Source organism: Felis catus, chromosome A2, assembly GCF_018350175.1.
Source record: "Felis catus isolate Fca126 chromosome A2, F.catus_Fca126_mat1.0, whole genome shotgun sequence".
NCBI lineage: Eukaryota > Metazoa > Chordata > Mammalia > Carnivora > Felidae > Felis > Felis catus.
Window position 1 is genome coordinate 53,945,982 of NC_058369.1, and position 26,528 is coordinate 53,972,509.

Here is a 26,528-nt window from a genome sequence, read left to right on the forward strand (position 1 = left end):
CCATTTTAAACGAGGTTTCCTTTATTTGGTTTCATAGTCTCATGATGTAATTAAAGTCTGAAGGGTTCAAGATAAAACATTCTCAGGTTGTTGGTTATATTCATTTTGTGTCTAGGACCATGCCATGCACCAAAGGCCCATAAATGTCTAAAATGGGGTCCTTGCCCTTAAACTGCAGGGGACTATAATTGACTGTAATTAAGGGGACAAGATAGTATTTGAAACAGTGTAAAATATAGACGATTATGTAATTCAGAGCTATGATAAATTATACAGATCCTAAGTACCTTAAGAGTTTAGATTGGGGTAAATTGAACATTATGTTGTACTTTAGGAAGGCAAAATTCAAGACGTTTATTTATTTTTTACTTATTTATTTTTAAATGTTTGATTTAAAAAAATTTAAAAATTTTTTTTAAATATTTATTTTTGAGACAGAGAGAGAGAGACAGAGTGCGAGTGGGGGAGGAACAGAGAAAGAGGGAGACACAGAATCCAAAACAGGCATCAGGCTCTGAGCTGTCAGCACAGAGCCTGATGTGGGGCTCGAATTCATGAACTGTGAGATCATGACCTGAGCCGAGGTCAGATGCTTAACCAACTGAGCCACCCAGGCGTGCCCCCCCCCCATTTTTTTAATGTTTAATTTTGAGAGAGAGAGAGAGAAAGTGTGAGCAGGGGAGGGGCAGAGAGAGGTGGAGACACAGAATCAGAAGCAGGCTCCAGGCTCCAAGCTGTCAGCACAGAGCCAGATGTGGGGCTTGAACTTCTGGACCAGGAGATCATGATCTGAGCTAAAGTTGGACACTTAACTGACTGAGCCACCCAGGTGCCCCAAATTTCAAGACATTTAGAGAAAATGAATTTTCATATCTGAGAGGAAGACAGTTTAAGACTTGGCCCAAATCAGACACTCAAATGATTTTCTGAGAATTCAACCCCAAATGATCCTTATGAAGAAGATCCCCACAGGAACCACTTTAATGAGCTTAGATTATCTACATTGCAGAAAGGGAGCCACAGGACCACGGATGACTATAGAAGAGTGGTGCAGATCCTTTCCAAAATCCGGTACCTCATCACAGCAACCCACAGGTGTCAGGTGCTTGCACAAGGGTGGCCTGTGCACTCAGAGGTGGGATGGCAGCTCTCTTGCCTTGTGTTGTAGGTGAGGACTAAAGCTTGGACAGGGCATCAGTTCTAGCCCCAACTCCCTTCTGATTTTCACTTTACCACCCTGTTTCTCCTCAGTGTGATACATGCCAAGCACATTTCCCCATAGGTTCAGAGAAAGAAAGCCCAGGAAACAGTAAGGCCCAGATCTGTTACCAACTAATAGGAGGAAGCTGAAGAACTCAGTGTCTGTGTTTGCTTCTATCAAGAGGGATGCCTAACTGGAAAGGGTGTAATATTCATCAGCCAGCTGTTGAATATATGTGAAGAATTACTATTATTTTAAAAATTATTTTTATTAAAGGAGGCTGTTGTCCACAGAGCCTATATAAAAAATTTTTTGGATTCTACATGTAATGCCTTTTTTCCCCCCATTGATAAAGCATGGAAACTGTTGCTATTATATTATCAACTGTGACATATGCTAATAATAATGAAAATAAGGGCCACAGATCATAGTGGTTAGATCTTGGGCTTTGGAGACAGACTGCCTGGGTTTGAATTCTGGTTCCACCTCCACTCAGTAGCAGTTTATTTCCTGGCAAGTTATTTAGCTTCTCCATCTTAATTTGTCTCATTTGTGAAATAGGTATAGGGTTGTGAGGGGTAAGTGAGCTGATACATGTAAAACATTTAAACTGTACTTGCACACATAGTAAATAAATGTACTTAATAAATGTTATCCACTGTTATTGTTAAAGTATTAAAGATAACAGAGATTTGTCATATTTGACAATAGTTCAAGTAGAAGGTAGAGAGTAGAAGGTAGTATAGCACAGACTCTACAGTCAGACCCAAGTTGAAATTCTGGCCCTGCCACTTGCTGGTAGTGTAATGTCGGGTGGGATAATTGATTCCTCTGAGCTATGGTGTCCTCAACTACAAAACCGAGTAATAATTCATACTTCATAGAATTGTGAGGATGAAATGAAATAATGTATTGGAAGAGCTCAGCACAGAGTATCTCTGCAAAATGCTCCAAGTACTCTTACCCGGGGTCTGTATTTCTAGATGACTTCAGGTATCAGGTGAATTTATCCCATGCTAAACCTTTGCAATAGGCTGACTTGGCAGTGCTATCTAGCACATTTTTACTAGAGTCACCTGAACTAATGAAATCCCCTGCCGAGAGCATTCAAGAATCATTGCAATATGGCTCCAGCCTGTTGTTTTTCTAGCCTGATCTCTCCCTACTGCCTTACATATAGCCAAAGTTTCAGTCAAATTTGATTATTTAGATTATATGCTATTCCTCACCTTCATGTCTTTGCTTGTTCTGTTTTCTCTGCCTGAAATGCTTCACCCTCCAAATCTCCTCCTGCATGTCTCAAAAGCCCTATTTTTCTCACATACTTTTTTCTTCATGAAGCTTTTTCTCATCCTTTCTCCAAATCTTCTCTGCATCTTCCTCATTTGAATCCTGTAATATATGTTTTAATGTATCTCCTAAAACCTTTACCCAGTATTATTCTGTAGTCATCTAATCTAAGAGGTCACTGATTGTAAAATTCCATTATTTTAAGTACCACTAAGAAACCAAAAAATGCTTCCAGTTAAGCTGACACATCATCAATTATAAGATACATAACCTCAGAGATTTTATTTTTTATTTTTTTAAGTTTATTTTTATTTATTTTGAGAGAGATAGAGAGCAAGCAGGGGAGGGATAGAGAGAGAGGGAGACAGAATCCCAAGCAGCCTTCGTTAAGTCAGTGCACAGCCTGATGTGGGGCTTGAACTCATGAACCTTGAGCTGAAATCAAGAGTCAGATGCTTAACCAACCAAGCCACCCAGGCACACCCTCCGCCCCCAACCTCAGAGATTTTAAAATGTGAAAAAAATGTATGTTGCAGAGTTGATGACATATGGTAGGTCTTTGTGAATGTGTCTGAGTCATATCTTCCCAGTGGATGGGGATTTCTTTGAGGGCAGGGAGCGAGTGTGATTTACTCATTTTCTATCAGTTACTATTGCCTAGCACCTAAAAGGCATTCATTAAATATCCAGTTGGTTGGAAATAATAATGATATTTTTATTTTATTTATTTTATTTTTTTAATGTTTTTATTTATTTTTGAGACAGAGAGAGACAGAGCGTGAGTGGGGGAGGGGCACAGAGAGAGGGAAACACAGAATCCGAAGCAGGCTCCAGGCTCTGAGCTGTCAGCACAGAGCCCAACGCGGGACCTGAACTCACAGACTGTGAGATCATGATGTTAGCGGAAGTCGGACGCTCAACTGACTGAATCACCCAGGCGCCCCAATAATGATATTTTAATAAATGACCAGTTTTTCAGAGACATGCGGATTTAGTAACCCTCACGCATTCTCTCAGTTTGTGTAGTCTTTATAGGAGAGTTAGTGCCTTCAATTGTTGACCCTTTGAAATTTTTTTTTTTTTCAACGTTTATTTATTTTTGGGACAGAGAGAGACAGAGCATGAACGGGGGAGGGGCAGAGAGAGAGGGAGACACAGAATCGGAAACAGGCTCCAGGCTCTGAGCCATCAGCCCAGAGCCGGACGCGGGGCTCGAACTCACGGACCGCGAGATCGTGACCTGGCTGAAGTCGGACGCTTAACCAACTGCGCCACCCAGGCACCCCAACTGTTGACCCTTTGAATCATCTCTGGCATCTGGACAAGTGGAAACTGGGACATGAAGCTAACTGCCAAGTAAATCGTGATTGAATGGACTGCCAAGGTGCGGTGGCTGAACGGAATTTGCAACCAAATGCAATTCTTAGCCATTATTTTTCTCTCTCATACACAAGCAGTATTTCATAATGGAAATAAAGTTTGCTTTCCTGGCCATTAGCAGACCTCATCCTTTTGGTTCCTAATTGTCCTTTTGTCTTGTCTTGTCTCCTGTTTAGTATATATGACCTCGCATTTAAGCCCGATGGAACGCAACTGATTTTGGCTGCAGGAAACAGATTACTGGTAGGATTTTGTCTGAGTTTCCTTTTTAAGTGCTTTTTTCCCTCTCCCTCTTGTAAGTGCTCTGAAATTTGACCCTTTATTTTTTAAGATAAAAAAGGCAAGGGCGGAAAAACCAGTCATTACTTTTTAATAGGGAAGGAAATGGGCTATTTAAAACAGGTAAGTAAACTGTCTGTCAGATAGGAACCTGTGAACAATACCTCCTTTGGAGTCATTAATCTTTCCCTTTTTACTTTGAGACACCCATGAAAGAGTTGAAAACAATTAATCAAAATGCCTTTGAAACTGGGCTAGTGTCAGTTCACATTTTGTCCCCCTGAAAAATTTAAGCAACAAGACTGAAGGGGTTCCCTCCCTGAGAAGCCAGATAGCTTGACCCCAACTTTTAGGCATTGGCCTACCTAAACAATTCCATATGGATGCTGTCCTTTTTTCATATTTTCAAAGAATATAGCTAGTCTGGAACTTATCCCAGTATATAAAAGTAATTTTCAGAGGACTCTTTATGTTTGACCTAAAAACCTTTGTATGATCTCTCCTTCCTCCTGCGTAAGTCCACTTCCCCTTGCTCTGTTGTCTCTAGATATGCAGACTGACTGATCTCCATTCTCTTTATGGTAACTACATAATCTTAAAGCCTTGGTTACATTGTTCTGCAGACTTCTTCTCGCCAGGGTAAACAATCCAAATTCTTTTACTTTTTTTTCATAGGTTATCTTCTCTAACACTGTTTTTGGAGGGTTTTGCCTTGATCTTGATTACTCAGATAGTGTGTTTTTTAAATATCCACACATTTATAGATGTTACAGTGCTACAAAATATCCTAAATCCATGTTACAGCTGGGTTTTATAATATTTCCTCTGATTTGTAAACCTGGAGTTCAGGTCTATGACTTTCAAACTCTTGATAGCAAATATGAAACATTTCTCTATTATGTTGATACTGGAGTCAGGCTAGAACTAAAATTTAATCATGTTGTAGCTGACTCTTTGTGTGTGTTGGCTTTATTTGGGAGGGTTTAGCTTGATTGGTCATATATCCAAATTCACATAAGATGAATGAACTTTGTAGTGAAGTTCCACAGAGTGAAGTTCTATTTCTCAAGGATTAATGATATGTTCCTGGCCATGTAATTCACAGAGTTGGGACCTCTACTTTTTGGGTTTCTCCACTTAGAGTCACATTCTTTCTGGGTTTTTTTGGTGTAGTTTTTACTTGATGCAAATTTAGAATATTGACAAATGTTTTGTCACTTAAACAACAACAACAACAAAAAGCAGCAGCAACCGGCAGGAATTCTGACTAATAGATGTCATGTGGATAATGTGTAATTTTGTGTCTTTTTGCCAGGTTTATGACACCTCTGATGGCACCTTACTTCAGCCCCTAAAGGGACACAAAGATACTGTGTACTGTGTGGCATATGCAAAGGATGGTAAGAGGCTGCTCTGGTTTTATACCCTCTGTAATGGTCTCATAGCTGTTCATTTTTCTCCTTAGTCACTCCTTAATTAGTGTTAGTAAGCTGACATACAACTCACAATCGCAGAAGATAGTTAAGTTTCTTACTTTATTTCAATCATTCAAGTCAATAAGGGCAGTCTATGTGCCAGGTATTATTTTAGGTGCTTGAGATAATGAAGTAAATTAAACAGTATTCTGGAAGTAGGGCAGAATAAGGGGAATTGAGAATGCTGGATGGGGCAGGGGATGGGTATGGGAAAGGAAAGGGTGGTGACGGTGGGCTTATTGAGATAGGACAGATGAGCAAAGTCTTGAAGGTGGAGAGGCAGTGAGATTCTGATAGTGGGCATCCAGAAGAAGAGAACTCCCCGCAAAGGGAAAAACCATAGCAAAGGCTCTCAGGTGGGAGTGTGCCTTCCAGGGGCTTTCGTGGAGTGAGTCAGGGGGAACAGTAGGGGATAAGGATAGAGAGGTAATAGGTATGGATGGGGTGGCCAGATCACGTTGGCTGTTATAAGGACTTGGACTTAGATTCTCAGTGAAAATGGGGAACCACTAAAGACTTCTGAGCAGAGGAGAGATCTGATTTGATTTATATTTTTAAAAGGATCCCTTTAGCTGATGTTTTAGAAACAGTCTGCAGGGGGTGAGGGTTGGAGCAGGGAGACGAGTGAAGAAAGCATCATCCAGGCAACTTTTGTAACACTAATGATGGTGGCTCAGATCTGTGGGAGCAAAGGAAGTAGTAAGGAGTGGTCAGATTCTGGATATGGTTTGAAGGTGGAGCAAACAGGATTGCCTGAAAGACAGTGTGTGTGGTGTGAAGAAAGTAGTCAGGTGTGACTCTGAGGGTTTTGACCTGAGCTACTGAAAAGGTTGGAGTTGCTTTCCACTGAGATGGGAAAGGTTTCAGGTAGAAAAACTTACAGTGGAAGATCAGGAGTTCAGTTTAGGACATGTTGAATTCGAGAAACATTGATGCTGGAGGGGAGAGGGGAAGGACTTGCCAGGAAAGAGTTGTTGAGTTGGCAAGAGGAGATGGGATCTATGACCTAGATGGGACATGGTGGGAAGGTAGAAGGTACCACCACGATGTTGGCAAGTGGGGGCATGTGGTATTAGGAATCTAATGGAAATTCTTTTCCATTCTTTCAGTGAAGTAGGAAGCAATGTCACCTGAGAGTGAGGATGGGTAGGGAGGTATCAGAGTTGAGGAGAAAGGAAAAACTGGCAAATTGCCATTTAGGAGAATGGCTGAGTAAATGTACTGTGAAATCCCAAGCAATACGAAGGGCCCACTTGAAGCTGGTTATGAATTGAAAATGAGATTCATTGGTGTGATTATGTCTTTCTCTCCACTACTTGAGCTGCATAGATGCAGGGACAGGGGTGGTGGAGACTTGGATTTAACCAGGTTGGTAGGTTTGCAGGCACCTCTGAAGATGAAATAAGAGGGCAAGGGAGTGGAGGATGTATGTGAAGCAGTGATCATATGCAGTGACTTTGAACTGTCGGCCATTGTAATGAGGGATTAGAGGACCACGGTGGGGTGGGCAGTGGAGAGGTTCTGGTGGACTTGAAGAGGGTTATTGGATGTGGTAAGGTGACAAAGAGGAGAGGTGGCAGTCAGAGAATGGGTGCATTCTCTATGTGGGATTAGTGGAAAGAACATGGACTTTGGAATGAGATGGTTCTACGTTCCAATCCCAGAGGTTCTGGGAGTTTGAGGTAGTTATTGAGTCTTCTTAAGTCTCAATTTCCTCATGTGTCAAACAGATATAGGATGAGAGGTAACATTCTGTGACCACTGCTGAGAAGGCACAAAATTGGAATGTTATAATGCTTGAACAAACTTTGGAAATCAGTCAGGTTCCAGGTTTTTAACTTCTTTTGGATGATGAACCTCTTTGAGAATCCAATGAAAGCTATAGACCTCTTCGTAGAAAAGTGCACATTCTTCATATATACACACGATTTTGTGGGTATAGTTTTAGTGTCATCTAGCCCAATGTCTTCATTTTAGCCCATCATAAAGACATGGAAAAGTCAAGTAACCTGCTAAGGTCATGTAGCAAGTCAGTGGCAAAAACATTATTTCTTGCCTCATTAGTCAAGTGTGCTGTGCCACAGTAGCCATGGTTTTTTTGGTTGTTTTGTTTTGTTTTGTTTTTATGTGTGTGTTTGAGTTCAAATTCAGAGTAATGCCATGAGAAGGCCTTGGGGTCCTCTGGAGTTTATAAGCCTGGGGACTCTTTGGCTTACTATGCCACTAGGGCCCTTGAGGGTGTCAGAGTGTGGCCTGCCATTAGTGGCATCTGTCAGCATTTGCAGAGTCCTGTCACACATACCATCAAATTTGATCTTTCCCAACAACCCTCTGGAGCACTCAGAGAAGTTCTCAGCTCCTCTCACGGAGGAGAAAACAGGTTTGGAGCAATTACGGTGGCAGCCGGTCATGGTGGCAGCCAGTGATGGTGGCACATATGTGCCTGCCCCAGATCCTCCCGACTGCAGAGCCCTCATGCCTTCTAGTATTTCATGCTGCCTCTTCATGACACATAATGATTGAGAAGTCTTTTAATTCCTCTCAATCGGCCTTTTCTCCTTTGATCTAGAAAGGGAAATGCTCTCAATTATGGTATTGCTCTTTAAGTTTGCTTGTTTCCAGTGTCTCCCTTAAGTTTAGCAAATACTTAATGAACAGCCATGATATAAAGGTATGTAAGAACTAGTTATTTTGGTTCAAGAAAAACATGACAATATGAAGAAATAATTGTAATAGTAGCTAATATTTTTTTTAGCATTGATTATATTCTGGGTACTGTCTGAAATACTTTAATCTCATTTAATCATCACAACAACTGTGAGGTGAATACTATTGTTGCAGCCATTTTTCAGATGAGGAAATGAAAGCATGGAGATGTTCAGGAACTTATTTCAGGTCCTACAGCTGGTACCATCACTGGGAATTCCAACTCAGACTCTGAGCCCATAGCCCATACTCTTCTACACCATGTCTTACTGTCTGCCAGTGTTGGGGGAGTAGTGACAGGAATAATAACAAATAAAAGCAGCTTCTGAAAAATACATACATACATACATACATATATACATACATGCAGCTTCTGTGTATTTAATAGATGCAGCAGTATCATATGGCTCACCCAAATATCTACTGTTCCAGCCATTGTGAAAGGTGTTTTACAGATATCATCTTAGTTGTCCCCCCGCACAAAGTCTCTGAGGAAGGTGTTACTACCCCTTTTTGTTTCAGATATAGAAGCTCAGAAAACAATGACTTGCTCAGAAAACAGGTCAACTTCTATTTGCCTTAAGAACAAAGTCTAAAAATCCTTAACAAAGGTTACAAAATCTGGCCCATGGTTAATTCTTTTTTTTTTTTTTTTTTTTTATATATATATATAATTTATTGTCAAATTGGCTAACATACAGTGTGTAAAGTGTGCTCTTGGTTTTTGGGGTAGATTCCCATGGTTCATCACTTACATACAACACCCAGTGCTCATCCCAACAAGTACCCCCGTCAATGCCCATCACTCATTTTCCCCTCTTCCTCACTCCCCCCATCAACCCTCAGATTGTTCTCTGTATTTAAGAGTCTTTTATGGTTTGCCTCCCTCATTCTCTGTTTATAACTATTTTCCCCCTCCCTTCCCCCATGGTCTTCTGTTAAGTTTCTCAAGATCCACATATGAGTGAAAACATATGATATCTTTCTCTGCCTGACTTATTTCACTCAGAATTATCATGGTTAATTCTTTCTTATCTCTCTCCAGAGTAGGTGAAGACTCCTTATTGTTTGCTGCCTTGATACTCTGCTCCACCTCTTAAGTACTACTTGCAAATTTGCAACAATGTAATTAATAAGTAATTACTTATTATATGTTGCCTCTCTAATCCATTCTTTCATGGTTTTCAAAGAATTTTAAAAACTTTAATACAGTTCAAATCAGTGTGCCAGGTTCATTTCAGGTCCTTCTGTGCCAGACCTGGGGGCAGGGACTGTTTCAGTTTCTCTTCTTTCTCTCTGCCTGTGATGACGAAAGTGTAAAGGTATCTACTGGATCGAACATCAAACTTCATGTTATCCTTATCTTTATTTAATTTCATTTATTCTATTTTTAAAAAATGTTTTATTTGTTTTTGATAGAGAAGGGGGCAGAGGATCCAAAGTGGGCTCTGTGCACATAGCAACAAGCCCGATGTGGGGTTCAAACTCAAAGAACTGTGAGATCATGATCTGAGCCGAAGTTGGGTGCTCAACCAACTTAGCCACCCAGGCGCCCCATGCTTATTTTTCTTGATCTTGATGGATTTGGCATCCTTTCATCTGGCTGTGAGCAGAAAATCCTTGATTTCTTCAATTTGGCAAGGCGTGGCTATGAGGGGTACACAGGAGCGTGCAGCTGGCACCACCCGAGACCTAGTCCATTCTTTCATAAAGTCCAAGTAGTGTGGACATGAAAATCTCATTTGTTGCTCTTGCTTAAAGCCTTTCTTTGAGTTAAAGAACAAGATCTTGACTATGGCCTTGAAGCTGCTAGAGATCTATCCTCTACCCACCTCCTCCTTGGCTCTTGGTATTCCATGCTGCTGCCTCTCAGCCACTCAGACATACCAGGCTTTTCTTACCTCAAGGCCTTTGTATATCTTTTCTATCCATGTGGATGGGTCTTTTGCCTCTACCTGGCTAAGCTTTGCTCATCCTTTAGGTCTCAACTGAAGGTTCTCCTCCTGAGAAGCTTTTCCCTCATCTAAATTACATCCCCCAGTTATTCTCTTTCCTAGGACTCACTTCATTTCTTAGCACGTTATGTTCATGTTAGATTAAATTCATTCAATGCCTACTTTTCCCACTACACTAAACTCTGTGAAGGTAGGGATTACATTTGCTTTAATTACTACTTAATCCTTAGCATAGAACATGATACTTAACATGTGGTAGGCCCTCAATACATCTTTGTTTACTCAGTGCCAGAAAAAGTAAAATATGAACCCAAACTTCCTGAACTGCCACCCAGTACTGATAAGAAAAAAAGTAGAGGGGCACCTGGGTGACTGTCGGTTGAGCATCTGACTCTTGATTTTGGCTGAGGTCATGATCCCAGGGTCGTGGGCTTGAGCCCCATGTTGGGCTCCATGCTAAGTGTGGAGCCCCCTTAAGATTCTCTCTCTCTTTCTCTCTCTCCCTCTGCTCCTCTCCCCCCCACTCTCTCTAAAAAAAACAAAAGCAAGTAGAGAAGCAGCTGACACTTGCTAGTTAACCTTAAAGAACTAGTTTTCTAAGAAACTCCTTTCTAGGAAATACTCTTTGAGAAATGCTGGTTTAAAACAAACATGAGTTTTCTTTTTAAAACACTTTTAGGCAAGCGCTTTGCTTCTGGATCGGCTGATAAAAGTGTTATTATCTGGACCTCAAAATTGGAAGGCATTCTGAAATACACGTAAGTAACCATTTAGGTGTGCAGTATTATTGGTTTGGCTCTGATTGAGCTACTGTAGCAAAAGCCCCTTAGAAATAATATAAGGAAGAACTTTTTTTCTCTGCAATTGAATTTGAGGTTAAGTTATAGATAGGAGTATATGGTGGGTATAGGAAAGTTGGGTAATGAACAAATGAATGAACATTTGAGCACAACTAGCCTGGCCAGCACTGAGCTAGGTGTTTTCATATAGCTCAATTTAGTCACTCTGACACCACAGATTCCACCTGAGTCCAACTTGTCCCCTTCTAATGCCCCCATTTCAGGGAATGGCGTCACATCCACCCAGTTTCAACGGCCAGAAACTTGGAGTCAGTGTGCACCAGGCTTCCTCTCTGCAGAGACTTTGCTCATGTTCTTCCCGTTCTTCCCATTCCTCCTCCGCCAGGTTAACCCTACTTGCTCTGCAGATCTTAGGCTCATATGTTGCTTCTATGTGAAGCCGTCCCTGCCCCTCTAGACTCAGTCAGGTCTCCTTCCTGGTATTTCTCACAGTTGTAGTTTTACATTTATTCTGGTGATTGAAGGCAAACACTGCATCTATTTTTGCTTACCCATGTGTTCCTGGTGCTTAGTGCAATGTCTGGCCCATAATCAGTACTTAACAAATGATTTTTTTCTTTTTAATTGTGATGAAATACACATAACATAAATTAATCATCTTAACCATTTTTTCATGTGTACAGTTCAGTTGTATTAAGTACATTCATGTTGTTATATAAAACCTCCATAGCTCTTTTCATCTTGCAAAACTAAAACTCCGTACCCATTAAACAACTGCTATTCCCTGGGCCCTCAGCCCTTGGCAATCAGTATTTTACTTTCTGTCTCTATGAATTTGACTTCTTTAGGCACCTTATGTAAGCAGAATCATATAGTATTTGTCATTTTGTGACTGATTTATTTCACTTAGCCTAAAGTCCACTAAGTTTATCCATGTATCAGAATTCCCTTCCTTTTTAAGGCTGAATTATATTCTAGTGTGTGGATATAGCACATTTTGTTTATCCATTCATCTGTCATTGATGGACGTTGAGTTGCTTCTACTTCTTGGATATTTTGAATAATGCTGTTATGTACATGGGTATATACATCAATGAACAACTTTTGAATGAGTGAACAAATGAATGAATGAATGAATGAATGAGGTTATAAGCAAAACGTTACCTAGAAGCGAAGAAATAAAATAGAGGCTGAGATGACATACGTGACTCACTCAGCTTTCGCTGTTGTCTCAGGATTTGCCGTGTTTCCAGATCTTGGCCTGTAACATCTTCATTGCATCTCCGTCCTGTATTTCCAGGCCTCCACAAAGCAATAATTAACAGCCGTGAATAAAGCACTTCCTGTGTACCTGGTGCTAGGCTAGGTACTGTACATCATTATCTTATCAGCTCACAAACCAGAGGTATCAAGAGTGCTGGTCCTGGAGGAGGTTGCATTTAAACTAGGCCAGTCTGGTGGGTAATGTTTAAGAGAGGAAAATGGTGGGTGAGGGGCAATCCAGCAGAGGAGAATTCATCCCCGTGCTTTTTGTTGATCACTGGCATAAGAGCCTGTAGTGTGTAGTCAGATAGACTGTGGGCTCATCATAAAATCTTCAGTTGTTGCCACTGAAGCATTTGTGGTTTGCTGCATAATAATCTATAGTTGTTTACTTGTTAGGCACAATGATTCTATCCAGTGTGTCTCCTACAACCCTGTTACCCACCAACTGGCATCTTGTTCCTCTAGTGACTTTGGTAAGTTCTGATTCCTGATGTCTTGTCCTGGAGTTACTGAAAATCTGGGCAAAAAATGTTGAAATCCATCCAGAATGTGGTGGTTTTGTCCTGAGAGAGTTCATGCTACTTCCCTGCCTTTAATAGCTGAGGGGAGGCTGACAGTTCTCTTTAAATTGTAGAGAAACCAAAAGAGTGAATGGTGACATTGAATCTGGTACAAAATCTGGGAGACAGCAGGAAGGGCCCCAGGGAGGGAAATGGTAAGAAGGGTGGGAGAGCACAGACATAACGTTATGCTGCTGCCTCTGGGGAAACTTCCCACCTCACCTGGCAGGAACCAGTGATTGTCTCCACTTCTGTGTCCCCCAGCATCCTTGTATGTGTGAAATTCTTCACTATTTCAACTGTGCTTCTTGTGTAGTGTGTCACCATTACTTGTCTGGTGGCTGTAGCTGTCCTTCCTGAGGGGCTGGATGCCCTGAGGAGATTACTGTGGCCCCACTCATGGCATTGGCATGGTGCTGGCACAGAGGAGAGGCCAGTGAAATGGCCCTCGAGGCAGGGAGGGAAGGAGCAGAGGCCTGTAGGTTATCTCTGTCAAGACCAATTTTGCTTTCAGCTCATCAGTTCTGTCTTCCTTGCTGACAGTGGGTACAACAGAACAGCCATTATTGAGGAGTGAGAGACCATGTAATCCCTCTCAGTGTTTCACGGTCCTTATCCTACCTGTCTACCTCACTGCCAGAGTGACAGAGTTCTGAGGTTCAAGAGAGAATATAATTGAAAGCACATTGTATAAAAGGGAAAGGGACTGTCATTCGTTAAAAATGTTAACCCCTATGTGAGGCACTGGTCTGTGTGCTTACTTTTTTTGTTGTTTATTTATTTATTTGGAAGGAGAGAGAGCATATACAGGTGTATATGTGAACATGGGAAGGACAGAGAGAGAGAGAGAGAGAATCCCGACACAGGACTTGATCCCATGAATCATGAGATCGTCACTTGGGTGAAATCAAGAGTTGGATGCTTAACCAACTGAGCCACCCAGATGCCCCTTTGTGCTTACTTTTGTGATTAAAAAGACAACATAGAATCCCTGCCCTCAAAGAGCTTGTGGTTTGGGGCAGGTGGAGAGGTAGAATTTGTAAAAATAGAATATCAAGTAATAATAATAATTAATAATAATAATAATAAAATATTTGTTGAATGCTTGTGATGTGCTAGGCACTGTGCTGAGAGTTAAAATGAATTCCTATTTGAGCTGTATGACCACCCCTAAGGTCAGATATTCTCATTCCCACACCACTGATGAAAAAGAACTGGGGCTTAGAGTGGTTTGGTGACTCACTTGAGGTTGCCCAGCTGATAAGTGGTGGAACCAGGGCTTGGACCTCGGCCATGCAATTATATCTAAGGCATGATCTGGTAAATAGTGCTGAGGGAGGCCCAGGAGGGAGAGGTTTCCTTTGCTGGAGGCTCCAGGCAGGCTCAGTGGAGCATAGACAAGATGTATAAAAGTTGAACATTTGCGGGAGGCATTCTGGACCAGGGAGAGGGAGAAACAAATAGCTTGTTTGATGTTGCACCTTGCTATGTAAGTATATTATTGCCCTGGATTTATTTTCTTGATCATACTTCATGGCTCAGGCAAAGAGTAGAACTTGTTCATGTTGCCTAGATGTACGCCTGTTGTAGGGCACTGAGCCACTAGCAGTAAACCAAAAGTGGCCTGTTGTAGGGCACTGAGCCACTAGCAGTAAACCAAAAGTGGCCAGTGTGCCTTGGACAAGGCACAGTCTAGACAGGGTCATGTGCTGTTGGTGAGTCCTGAGAGAGGAAACTGATTTTCAGGAAGCATCGTTCATTACTTTGGATGCTGATTGTACCCTGGTTGTAATGTAATAGTTATGAACTGTGATGTTGCCATTTCTTTGAGTTAAACCTCTGAAATTCACCAGTCTAGAAATTCACGAATCTACCTTGCTGTTTTTTCTTTTTCTTTTGAAATAATTATAGATTTGCTGTCAGTTGCAAAGATAGTAGAGTTCTACCAGGAAATGAGGCCTGGCACAACATGTGTATATAGTTCTGTCATTTCATCACGTGTGTAGATTACCATTGCCACAAAGACATTCCTTTATCTCCATCCCCCTCCTATTATCCCTAATCCCTGGCATCTGGTAACCATTACGCTGTTCTCCATATCTATAGAATTTTGCCATGTTGAGAATGTTATAAAATGAAAGCATATAGTACATGACTTTTTAAGATTGGCTTTTTCATACAGCATGAAGCCCTGGAGGTGTATCAATGGTTTGTTTCTTTTTATTGCTGAGTAATATTCCATCTAATCTTATCTTCCTTTATATATTTTGTGTTGAAGGCTTGTGGTCTCCTGAACAGAAGTCTGTCTCCAAACATAAATCCAGTAGCAAGATCACCTGCTGCAGGTGAGTTAAAGGCAGCTCTGAAGGTAGGCTTTATATTCCCTCCTCTTCTAAACAGACTCTTAGAATCTGGTTAGGTCACACAGTGGAAAAGTTCTTGCGTGACCTAGTTGGTTTGGGCCCCTATGTTTTCTCTTTTCTTTTACTGTCTCCTTGATGGGAAGGACCTGTGCCTTTGATCATCAAGCAAAAGAGAACTACAAGTTGCCTTCCTGTAATTATCTAGTAATAAGTTTCCTCAGCTAGAAAGCTATACTTAGTGGAGGTTTTCTGGAGGTGCGAGGCTGTCCTTGTCCAGGCAGCATGTGTGCTAAGAGAAAGCATAGGCTTTGATACTAGACCTGGATTTAAATCCAGATTTAGTCACTGATAGGCTCTGTGACCCTAGGAGGTTCCTCATTTTACAAATAGAGATAAAAATACTCAATAGGGCTGTTGTGAAATGTGCACAAACTGAGTATAAAACAACACAGTACCTGATGCATTAAAGACTCTATAAATAGGAGCTATTCTGGCTGTGCAGATTCTGAGTGTAGCCATACTTTCATTCAATATCTGTTAAGCACCTACTTATTTGAGAAGCTAGGTATACACCAAGACACAGATTCTGTTCTTAGGTGATCTTATAGTAGGAGGAGGTTGAAATGGTGAGTGGAGAATAGAGGCTGGCTCAGTGTTGCAAGCACAAGCTAAGGGCTTTCATGGAGGTATGTACAGAAAACCATGGGAGCTCAGGAAAGGGTGATACTGCCTTCACATCTCACTGTTGATTTTAAAAATAAATGGGGCTTGATGTTTGGTCCTCTGATTTTTATATCAGGACCAGGATGAGCCCTTCTGTTGCTGCCTCATTAGACTATATTTTGACCAGGGCATCCTCCTCACTGGCTTTACCTTCTGTGTGTTCCTTTCCCTCTTCCCATGCCCTTTCATTGGTTGTATGAACAGCTGGACAAATGATGGTCAGTACCTGGCTCTAGGAATGTTCAATGGGATCATCAGCATACGGAACAAAAATGGTGAGGAAAAAGTGAAGATTGAGCGGCCAGGGGGCTCCCTCTCCCCCATATGGTCCATCTGCTGGAACCCTTCAAGGTAATCTTATAGCTGTCCTCCTTCTAGGACAAATACTATTAAGAAAAAGAGCTTTCTCAGCAGGCTGAATTCTCTTCCTAAGGTGTCCCTCCATTCAAAAGCTTCTCACTCCATTGGACTGATCTGTTCTGGAACCCATTCCATTTGAATGGAATTTTTTAAGAGCCCATCTTGAGTTTTGGAATGAATCCCAGAGATTTTAGCTAAGCAGATGAACTATCTAGGCCAGCCCAAAGCATGCGTGTGCGCGCACTTGTGTGTGTGTGTGTGTGTGTGTGTGTGTGTGTGTGTATGTATGTGTGTTTGTGTGTGCATATGCTACAGAAAGCCCATTTCTTTATGAATTAATAGCTCACCTGTTTGCTGTGGCTTTATTTGGGTCTTTTCCCTTTTTCATTTCTTCCCTTCAATTCTGGGCAGAACATGTGCCCACCCAATAATAAATAGCTGTTTCATGAGCCTTTTTTGCTGCCCTTGCCAAAAAAGTAAAAATTAAGTCTAGAAATGTCCTCAAAGCCTATAGTTCCACAAACAATTGGCATCTACCTTCTCAAACCTTACACACACTTTCCCTCTTCTGCCCATGTGACTTTAAGGGTAGACTAATAACTTTAGGTGCTATTTGTATAATCCTCTAATATTATTAAATTCCTGGTATCCCCCACAAAGTCCTTTGAAGTAAAGGACTTAATTGTTTACCAGCCCAATGTCATTTTACAGGTGGTACCTACTTGATTTACAAGGTTGTTTGATTCCATTGCCTTTCTTACACCAGATTATTATGCTTCTTCCTGAATAATTGTGTCCAGCCCAGGGCTGTACCATGCATATCTAATGCCTTCAAAGGCCATTAGCCTACCCCAGAGTTCCTGCTGTTTGATTTTGTGGCCACAGATGACTTTGTGGCTGCACGGTACCATTTTTAATTCATGAGAAGCAGGATGCCCAGTATACCTGGTTGCTGTCCTCTTCCGGGCAGGGTTCAGGGGCTTCTTGACAGGTTTTGAAATTATAGCTTTAGTGCAGTTCTAGGCAACATGATTGTGAACAACCACTTACTATCTACAGCCGATGGGAGAGTTTCTGGATGAACAGAGAAAACGAGGATGACCAGGAAGTCATGGTCGACAGATATTTTCAGGAAATCCCTTCCACTCTGAAGTCAGCAGTGTACAGTAGTCAGGGTAGTGAGGCAGAGGAGGAAGAACCAGAGGAAGAGGACGACAGTCTCAGGGACGACAACTTGTGAGTGTGTCCTGAGGAGCAAGAGCCCCCCTCCCCCCTTGGAAGGGTCGAGGCCCCAGCATAGACCTGCCAGGCAGACACTGCTCTGAAGTCCCTTTCTAAGAGGTTTGGGGGAATTGTTGGTGAAAGCTCCCCCAGCAAGGGGGAGAGCCCACCCTTATAATTTATGTTATAAAATGATTCTTTGGGAAACTTAGGAAATACTGAAAACCTAAAGGAGAAAGTTCAACTTTTTTGTAAAACCCTATCCACTGAGGGAATCATTATTAGCATTTCAGTGTATTTCCCCCTCAGTCTTTCAGTGTGTTCATATGATTAAATAAATCATATCTGACTCTTTTTTTCCACTTAGCCATCATAAAGCAGTCTCTTTCTGGTAACATTAATGGTCCTTTTAAAAAGAGGATTTTTAATACCTGCATAGGATACTCTGTGTGGATGCATCATAATTCATTTAACATTTCCTCTATTACTAGACACCTTTCTTAGCCTGTTCCCATAGTGTACCTTACCTTGCATTTGACAGGACATGTATCGGAGAGGAAGCCCTTGCCTTACCCACAATCCTCACACCCAAATCCTGGCTGTCTAGGCATTCTTTCTTCTTTTTGATCGAGTTTACCTATAAGGAAAACATTGGCATACTGGAATGGGGAAACCTGGGGTAGCCAGGATATTCTGATTGGGCAAAAGTGATCTAGCTTGGGACTTTGCAAACTGTGCTCTTTGATATCTGGGGTTCTTTGGAAGAAGGAGGTGGGAGATGAGGGACAAGGAAAGGAGCAAAGGGTGGGCTTCAGGTCCCTATTTTTGCTTCAGTCAGATCGGCCCCTTTTATTGCTTGACATGAGATTTTGTCCCACTTCCAGGAATAAAAAAGAAAAGGGAAAAAGGAGGTTGAAAACTACCAATCCAGTTGATACATGTGACCTCCATAAGAAGGTTCACCATGGGCTGGGTTCCTGGACTGTGTTTGGACCTCATATGAATCCTACAGAGTTCACCTGCAGGTCCCTTCCTGTTAACATCCCTCTCCATCTTCATCTTTTTTCCCTTAGTTGTGAATTAGTGCCTATATTTGCCATTTTGCCACCCTTGGCTATGTTTTGCTGGTGAGGCTGCACCCTGCCTTGCCTGCATATCTAATGGTGCTACCAGATGACCTCAGGCCCTGGGCTTGAAAATTAATAAACAAAGAGGAGGCAACATTAGGTTGAGTAAGACCAGGTCTCAAGGGCTGAGAATGTCTGTCTCTTGAACTAGATTCCCAAGTAGCTTGATCCCCAGCCTCAGCTGAAGAGGTTTCTCCGGTGTGCTGGTCCTACGGCCCTAGTCCCAAGGCACTGATTCTGATAGGTGGTCAGTTTCAAAGGCAATTGCTGGTCTTCAGAGAGCACACTATATTTTATTCATCTAGTCAGAAACCATTTCACCTGTTTGAGGACCCTAACTGTGAGAGAACTGATCTTTAGGTGTTGATTTTCCCTCTTCAGGAAGCGCAAGCAAACTTCCTCTCTGTCCATTAAAACATCAGACAACCCATTGCCCTTTCATTGCAATAGATTTGCTTCTCCATCATATCCCCACATTTTATAGTACATAAATAAAAGGCACTCTTGGCTCTACAACCTTGTGCTTTCTTAGCACTGCTCTCAGGAAGCTTTGAAATGAGGGGTTTAGCTTCTTCATCCTGGCAGAGGCCCAACACCACAGCCTATGGTAGGGCATTCAATGAAATAACAGATCCCAGAAGGATCACCTTGCCTCATCCCACTGGACTGATTGATGGGTTGGCCCATGTTACAACTTTTGGCCTCAGTATTGCTATATAACATTTGGTAATCTGACAGTCTGGCCAGGGGTTTCTTTTTCCTGTTGTTTGTTAAACCCCTAGGGCTATAGTTCTCAGGCCATGGCCCCACATAACCTCTTTTGTCTTCTGTTGATTAGAGAGGAACATAATGACATCCTGGCTGTAGCTGACTGGGGACAGAAACTATCCTTTTACCAACTGAGTGGAAAACAGGTATGTAGTTCTGTACAAACCCAGTGGGAGATACAATTGCAGTCATGCTTGTTATAATCTGTTCACTTTTAGAGGTTATATTTTTGGTAATTATACATTATTATTCTTGTTGGCTCCTGTTTATTGAACATTTACTTTGATACCAGGTACTATGCCCAGGTTTTGCATACTTTATCTCATTTAATTCTTACAAACCCCTGCAAAGTAGGTACGCTGGTTATTAACTTCTTAGAAACGAGTAGACAAGACTCAGAGCATGAAATAAAGATTATACCCAAGGTCCCACACTGCTAGTAAATGGGTAGCATCTGAGATTGAAACCTAGCTTGTTCTGACTCTAAAGCCTTGGTCTTAGTTATGACTCTACCTTCCTTTATTTGCTTTATTCATTCTGTAAACATTAATGAGCACCCACTTAGGTCAGACCTTCACCTGTGCTAGGAGCTACTGACATATAACTGTGTAAATTAATTCCCCTGTTCTGAGAGCTCACAGGCTGATAGGGACACAGTTGATGGCCAGCAGTCCCAGTGCAGCATGATACATGGCATCTTTTTTTTTTTAATTTTTTAGTATTTATTTTTGAGAGAGAGAGAGTGTGTGAGTGAGGGAAGGGCAGAGAGAGAGGGAGACACAGAATCTGAAGCAGGATTCAGGCTCTAATCTGTCAGCACAGAGACTGACACAGGGCTTGAACTCATGAACCACAAGATCATGACCTGAGCCGAAGTTGGATGCTTAACCTACTGAGCCACCCAGGCACCCTGATACATGGTATCTTAAAGAGATGTACAGATAGACTGCCATAGGGACACAAAAGGGGATAACACCACTGCTTGGTGGAAATGAGAGATTTTGAGCAAGATAAACAAGAGTTTGCTAGGCAGAGGACATTGGGAATAGTGTTTCAGGCAGTGGAAATAGTATCTACAAAGGTAGGGAGGAATGAAGGTATATGTCAACTCAGGGAACAGTGTATTGTTCAGAGTGACTGGATCCCAAGAATTGTGGACAAAAGATGGAACTAGAAAGGAAGATGGGGACATGATTCTAAAGGACCTGAGTAGTGTGAACTAATTAGGAGTTTGAACTTCATATACTATAAGTATTTAGGAGTCATTGATTTAGGTAGGGAGGGACTTGGTCAGCTTTCTGTTTCAGAATTCCTTGTTTCTGTGGAGGGTACATTAAAATAGAACCTGGTGGTAGGAAAACCTGTTATAGTCAGGAGACACCAAGGATTAGACTGAAGGTGGTGGGGATGGCTTAGGTACCACAGCCTAACAGGTAAGAAATACAGCCTGTTCAACGGAGCCTTTGTTTAGTAATATTCTTAGTCCTTAAGAGGGGTTTCAGTTATGTAGCCTAGTTTGGGGGCCATTTCTTTTCTATCTCATCATTTGTCTTTTTTTTTTTTTTTCATAGTTGAGTAAAGACAAGATAAAAATAGTGAAGTGTCTTCTGAGTTTCCCATGGCTGATTTCCCCAAACCCTCACTTTAATTATCTTGTATCTAGCCCTGGACTATCTGTTCATCCACTTGATGTGTGTATATCATCATTCAACACATATTTATTGGTACATCTATTGTGTACCAGGCACTGGGCATAGGTATTGGAAGTTCTTGGGAACAAATAACCACACTACACAGAGAGAGAATGGAGTCTTGTTGCTACAGTGACAATAAAAAAGAACTTGACCTGGTGGTCAGGGCCATGGGAAATATCTTGCATGCATGTAGCACTAGAGCTCATGTTGTGGCCCAGAGTTTTTGAATGATAAGCAACCTAACTCTGCTGAGATAACCCACTTGGTTTGGGACAGTAAAATTGTTTCCTTAGTGGTTGTCTTTTAAATCTGGGAATATTTAGAATTAAATATAGGATGATGAAGTAAATCAAACCTATACTTTTGTGTTGGTCTTAGGTATATACAATTTGTGTATTTTTAGCTTTTTAAGTGTTTATAATGTTTAAGGGTATCTGGGTTAGTGATAATAATAGCTAACATTTATTGAGTTTCAGGCATTGTATAAACTCTTTATAAGGTTAACTCTTTTAATCTTTGTAACAACTCTGTGAGGTATGTACTGTTACCACCACTTTACATGTAAGAAAGTTGAGGCACAGAGAGGTTCAATGACTGCCCAAAGTCATACAGTATAGTTAGTGCCCAAGTGTGGTTTGCAACCCAGGCAGACTGATGCTAGAATCCATACTAGAATATCTATCATATCTGTCTTGTGATGACCATTTAGAAGTTGTAATTGAGTAATCAATTTATACGTCTGATTTTAAATTGAAAGATGTAAGAAATTTTTAGTAAGTACCTAAGTAATATTGGAATGTTAAAGAGATTCATTATATTTTCTGTCTTGGGGTGGGGTGGGGGATTATTACTGATCTTCCTGAATCTATATATTTATGTCTTTATTCTTTCAGCAAATGTGGAATAATTCTTTGTTATTTCTTCAAATAATTTTTCTTCTTCATTCTCTCCTTTCCTTCTGGGTCTCCAATTACACATTAGACCTTTTGATACTGTTCTCCAGGTCATTGAGGCCCTTTTCATTTTTTAAATCTCCCCCCCCCCATCTGTTTCTCAGTTTTCAACTTCATTGACTCTTCTGTCATCTGTAATATTTCTGTTAAGCCCATCCAGTGAATTTTTGTTTCAGTTATTTCATTTTTCAGTTCTAGATTTCCATTTGATTCTTTTTTATTATTCATTCATTATAGATGTAGGTATATTTGCCTTTATATCTTTGGCCATAGTATAATAGCTATTTTAACATTTTCATGTGCTAATTTGTATCTGAATTATCTTGGGGTCAGTATCTACTCATTGTCTTTTCTCTTGAATATGGTTCATATTTTTCTGCTTTTTGGAATTTTGGGTTATATTCTGGACATTGTAAATAATACATCATAGGTACATCATAGGGATTAATTTCTGTCATGTTCCTCTGAGGATTATTTTGTAGTTGTTTTTTTTTTTTTTTTTTTTTTTAAGTTTATTTGTTTTGAGAGAACACGCTGTAGTTGAGCTTTTTTAAAACAGGTAGTTAACTTTGCTGGACTCAACATTCAAACTCCATCTTTCTAGTGTGAGCAGCAGCTGAAGTCTCTATTCAGCTCTTTAGCCTTGCTGGGCTGCTTGGCATCTGCCCCACATGTGTGTAGTTCAGGGAACTCCAGATATTCAACAGAGTGTATGTGCAGAATTTTGGCTCTCCCTCTGCATGTCTCTTTTCTGGGATTTCCCACCTCATTTTTAAGCTGTCATGGCTTGAAATTCTGTGCTCATCCAACAGGGTGCTGATAGGGCCTGCCCTCAGGCAAAAAGCCTAAAAAAAATTAGAAACTCACCTAGGGCCAGTCCTTTCTTCCAAATGCTCATGTGTCTTCAGTTTTTGTCTGCTTCTGGTTGCTCTGTAGTGCCTTCAGGTGGTTGTAATTTATAGTTGGTTCAGCATTTATAGTTGTTACCTGCAGGAGAGTTGGCCTAGTGGGAACTAGTGAGCCATTACCAGAAGCTGCAAACCTTCTATGTCATGACTCATAAGATTTTTTTAGTTTTCTTACTATCATTTACTATCATTACTATAAGTGCTAGGGGATTTACTATCATTATATAAGTGCTAGGGGAATTTTGGTGTTAGGCATTTGAAATTTTTATAAAGGAAAATTGAATATATAAAATTAATAATTACAATTTATTAATTAAAAACAATTTTTTAACATTTATTCATTTTTGAGAGACAGAGACAGAGTGAGTGGGGAAGGGGCAGAGAGAGAGGGAGACACAGAATCTGAAGCAGGCTCCAGGCTCTGAGCTCTCAGCCGAGACCCCGACGTGGGGCTCAAACCCACAAACCATGAGATCATGACCTGAGCCAAAGTCAGATCCTTAACCAACTAAGCCACCCAGGTGCCCCAAAATTATTGCAATTTAAATTAGTTTAAGGGAATCAACTAAAATCCCTTAAACTAAGGGATTTTAAAATCTGTTCAAAATTTAATTCAGTAAATGATAATCAGAGGCTCCTTTTCAATTAGTTGTTTACTTTTGCTAGACTTATAAATAGAAAATATTTGTAAATTGAACTTAAAAACTTAATGAGGAACCAGGTTTTTAGGATTATTTCTTTAATAAACTGTTGTTGTGAGGTTTTTTTTTTTTTTTTGACTATTAGTTTAACAATGGTAATCATAGTCTTTTTATTTACAAAAAGCACCCTCAGGGCAGCAAAAAACTCCAGTGACAATAAGGAGCTTGGGTTTTAACAGGTTATAAAAGGGGAGAGAGGACATCAAATTAAACCTGTAACTACAGAGCATTGAGAGCAGTGCTGTGGGGGAGGTGAGCACAGGGCCACGGGAGCACAAAGGAGGGAGCACCCTTGGGTAGGGTGAAGAGATAGGGGATGTTTTTTGTAGGAGATGACACCTGGTGGAGAGAGAGAGAGGGAGGATAGTTCTGGCTGGGGTGGTGGTGGAGAATAGCACTTGTGAGGACATGAAGGTCTGAAAGAGCAGGGTCTGCTTGGCAAACTATAAGATGTTTATCTTGGCCAAGGGAGCTGAGCTCAGGAGCTTGACCTTCATCCTAAAAGCTAAGGGGACAGTACCAAAACTGAAAGACAACTCATAGAATTGGAGAAAATTTTTACAAATCATATATCTAATAAGGGACATATATCTGGAATATACAAAGAATTCTTACAACTCAATAATAAAAAGACAACCCAATTAAAAACTGGAAAAAGGATTTGAATAGAGATTTCTCCAGACAAGATATACATGTGGCCAAATAAGCACATGAAAAGGTCCTTAACATCATTAGACATCAGGGAAATGCAAATCAAAATTATACCCACTAGGCTGGAAAAATTGGAACCCTTACATACTACTGGTATGAATATAAAATGTTACGGTCACTTTGAAAAATACGGCAATTCCTCAGAAGGTTAAACATAAAGTTACCAGCTGATCCAGCAATTTCACTCCTGGATATATGTATCCATAAAAGATGAAAACATGTCTGCATAAAAACTTGTACACAAATATCCATAGCACCATTATTCATAATAGTCAAAAATTATACATGGCCATTAACTGATGAATAGATAATAAAATGTGGTATATTCATGTAATGGATTCCATGTAATGGAATATTATTCAGCAAAGAAAAAGAATGAAGTACTGATACACGCTACAATATGGATGAGTTGGTCACAAAAGGCCACAAATTGTGTGATCCAATTCGTAAATTGTGAGATTCCATTTGGAGATTTGTGAAATCTGCAAAGTAGGCAGAACTATAGACACAGAAAGTAGATTAGTGGTTGACAGAGGAGGGAAAGAAAAGAGAATTGAGATCGACAGCTACCAGGTATGTGGTTTCTTTTTGGGGTGATAGAAATGTTCTGAATTAGTGATGATGTTTGCATAATTAACTGCACACTTTTTTTTATGTATATTTACTTTGAGAGAATGCACACACATGTGCACACCATATGCGTGCACACACACACATACAGGTGAGCAAGCAGGGGAAGGGCAGAGAGAGGGAGAGAGAGAATCCCAAGCAGGCTTCGCACTGACACAGGGAGCCTGAGCCAAAATCAAGAGTCGAATGCTCAACCAACTGAGCCACCCAGGCATCCCAATTATACACTTGAAGTGGGTGAATTGTATGGTATATGAGTTATACCTCAGTAAGGTTGTTATAAAGAGAAGTATGATGGGTGTAGTTTCAGAATAGAGGACAGTTTTTTAAACCAGATGAATTTAGCTTTATGAAATACTTGGGAAGGGGAAGGGGAAGGGGAAGGGGAAGGAAGGGGAAGGGGAAGGGGAAGGACCAACCTGAGGGGAACCATTGAAATCCTTGCAAAGGCTGTGTGTGGAGGAGGCCTGTGGGAGAAAGTCCCAGTGGGAGGAGGGTCCAGATTGGCTGAGGAGCTAAGACACACACCTGGAGCAGCTAGTGGGACTCTGGGAGATAACTGCCAACTCAAGCAGTTGGAGGATTCAGCTGTGTGGAGGGGAGAAGTAGGGTGCTTCAGAGGAGGCTGGCCTGTGTTCATGATGGAATCACACAGGAGTTAACTCTGGCCAGCTTGCCCTTGTCTTCTTGACTCCCCCCATTAAAGTCATTAGGAAAAGCCCTTAATTGTATTGTGAATAGTATGGATATAGGAATGGTTTTTCCCTTGGTGTGTGTTCTCTTTCCTCAGATTGGGAAGGATCGGTCACTGAACTTTGACCCCTGCTGCCTCAGCTACTTTACTAAAGGGGAGTACATTTTGCTGGGAGGGTCGGACAAACAAGTATCCCTTTTCACCAAGGACGGAGTACGGCTTGGGACTGTTGGGGAGCAGAACTCCTGGGTGTGGACGTGTAAAGTGAAACCTGACTCCAACTACGTGGTAAGAAGAAGTCCATTCTGTTGGGCTGTTGCCTGACTAGGCACAGACATCAGCCATGTTTAGCCAGTCAGATACTTGACATTTGCTCCTGGCAAATGGGAGGGCAGACTCTTTCTCCAGAGAGAGCTGGGAATTGACAACTCTCTTTCCCTACAGGTGGTAGGCTGCCAAGATGGCACCATTTCCTTCTACCAGCTTATTTTCAGTACTGTCCACGGTCTCTACAAGGACCGGTATGCCTACAGGGATAGCATGACTGATGTCATCGTGCAGCACCTGATCACTGAGCAGAAAGGTAAAAGGCAGACTTTGGGAAGAGGGATAGGTTGAGAGGACTGCTGACAGAGCAAGTAAAATGATAGGAAATGTTCCTCCTCAGTCTTTTGGAAACACATTGGACTACTGGTTCTTCTTTTGTTTTTTTCTGAGGGTAAGGGGAGGATGTACATGTCTTTGAGAATCTAAAGAAAGCAAT

General features: G+C 41.2%; 1 protein-coding gene across 9 annotated transcripts in view; it reads left to right on the forward strand.

The window, feature by feature from the left end:
• Positions 1-26,528, forward strand: part of IFT122 (intraflagellar transport 122) — a 72,949-nt gene that overhangs the window by 3,737 nt on the left and 42,684 nt on the right. For 4 of the 9 annotated variants that reach the window (XM_023250039.2, XM_023250040.2, XM_019825107.3 and 1 more), the window contains exons 2-12: positions 1,010-1,168; positions 4,048-4,114; positions 5,466-5,550; positions 10,966-11,044; positions 12,749-12,825; positions 15,191-15,257; positions 16,203-16,349; positions 17,418-17,594; positions 19,545-19,620; positions 25,862-26,053; positions 26,210-26,348. In XM_023250039.2, coding sequence (XP_023105807.1) covers positions 1,010-1,168; positions 4,048-4,114; positions 5,466-5,550; positions 10,966-11,044; positions 12,749-12,825; positions 15,191-15,257; positions 16,203-16,349; positions 17,418-17,594; positions 19,545-19,620; positions 25,862-26,053; positions 26,210-26,348 — 1,265 coding nt within the window. Of the gene's footprint in view, positions 1-1,009; positions 1,169-3,693; positions 3,876-4,047; positions 4,115-5,465; positions 5,551-10,965; positions 11,045-12,321; positions 12,453-12,748; positions 12,826-15,190; positions 15,258-16,189; positions 16,350-17,417; positions 17,595-19,544; positions 19,621-25,861; positions 26,054-26,209; positions 26,349-26,528 lie in introns of those variants that run through there. The other 5 variants (XM_045051982.1, XM_045051981.1, XM_003982509.5 and 2 more) reach the window with 5 other exon arrangements.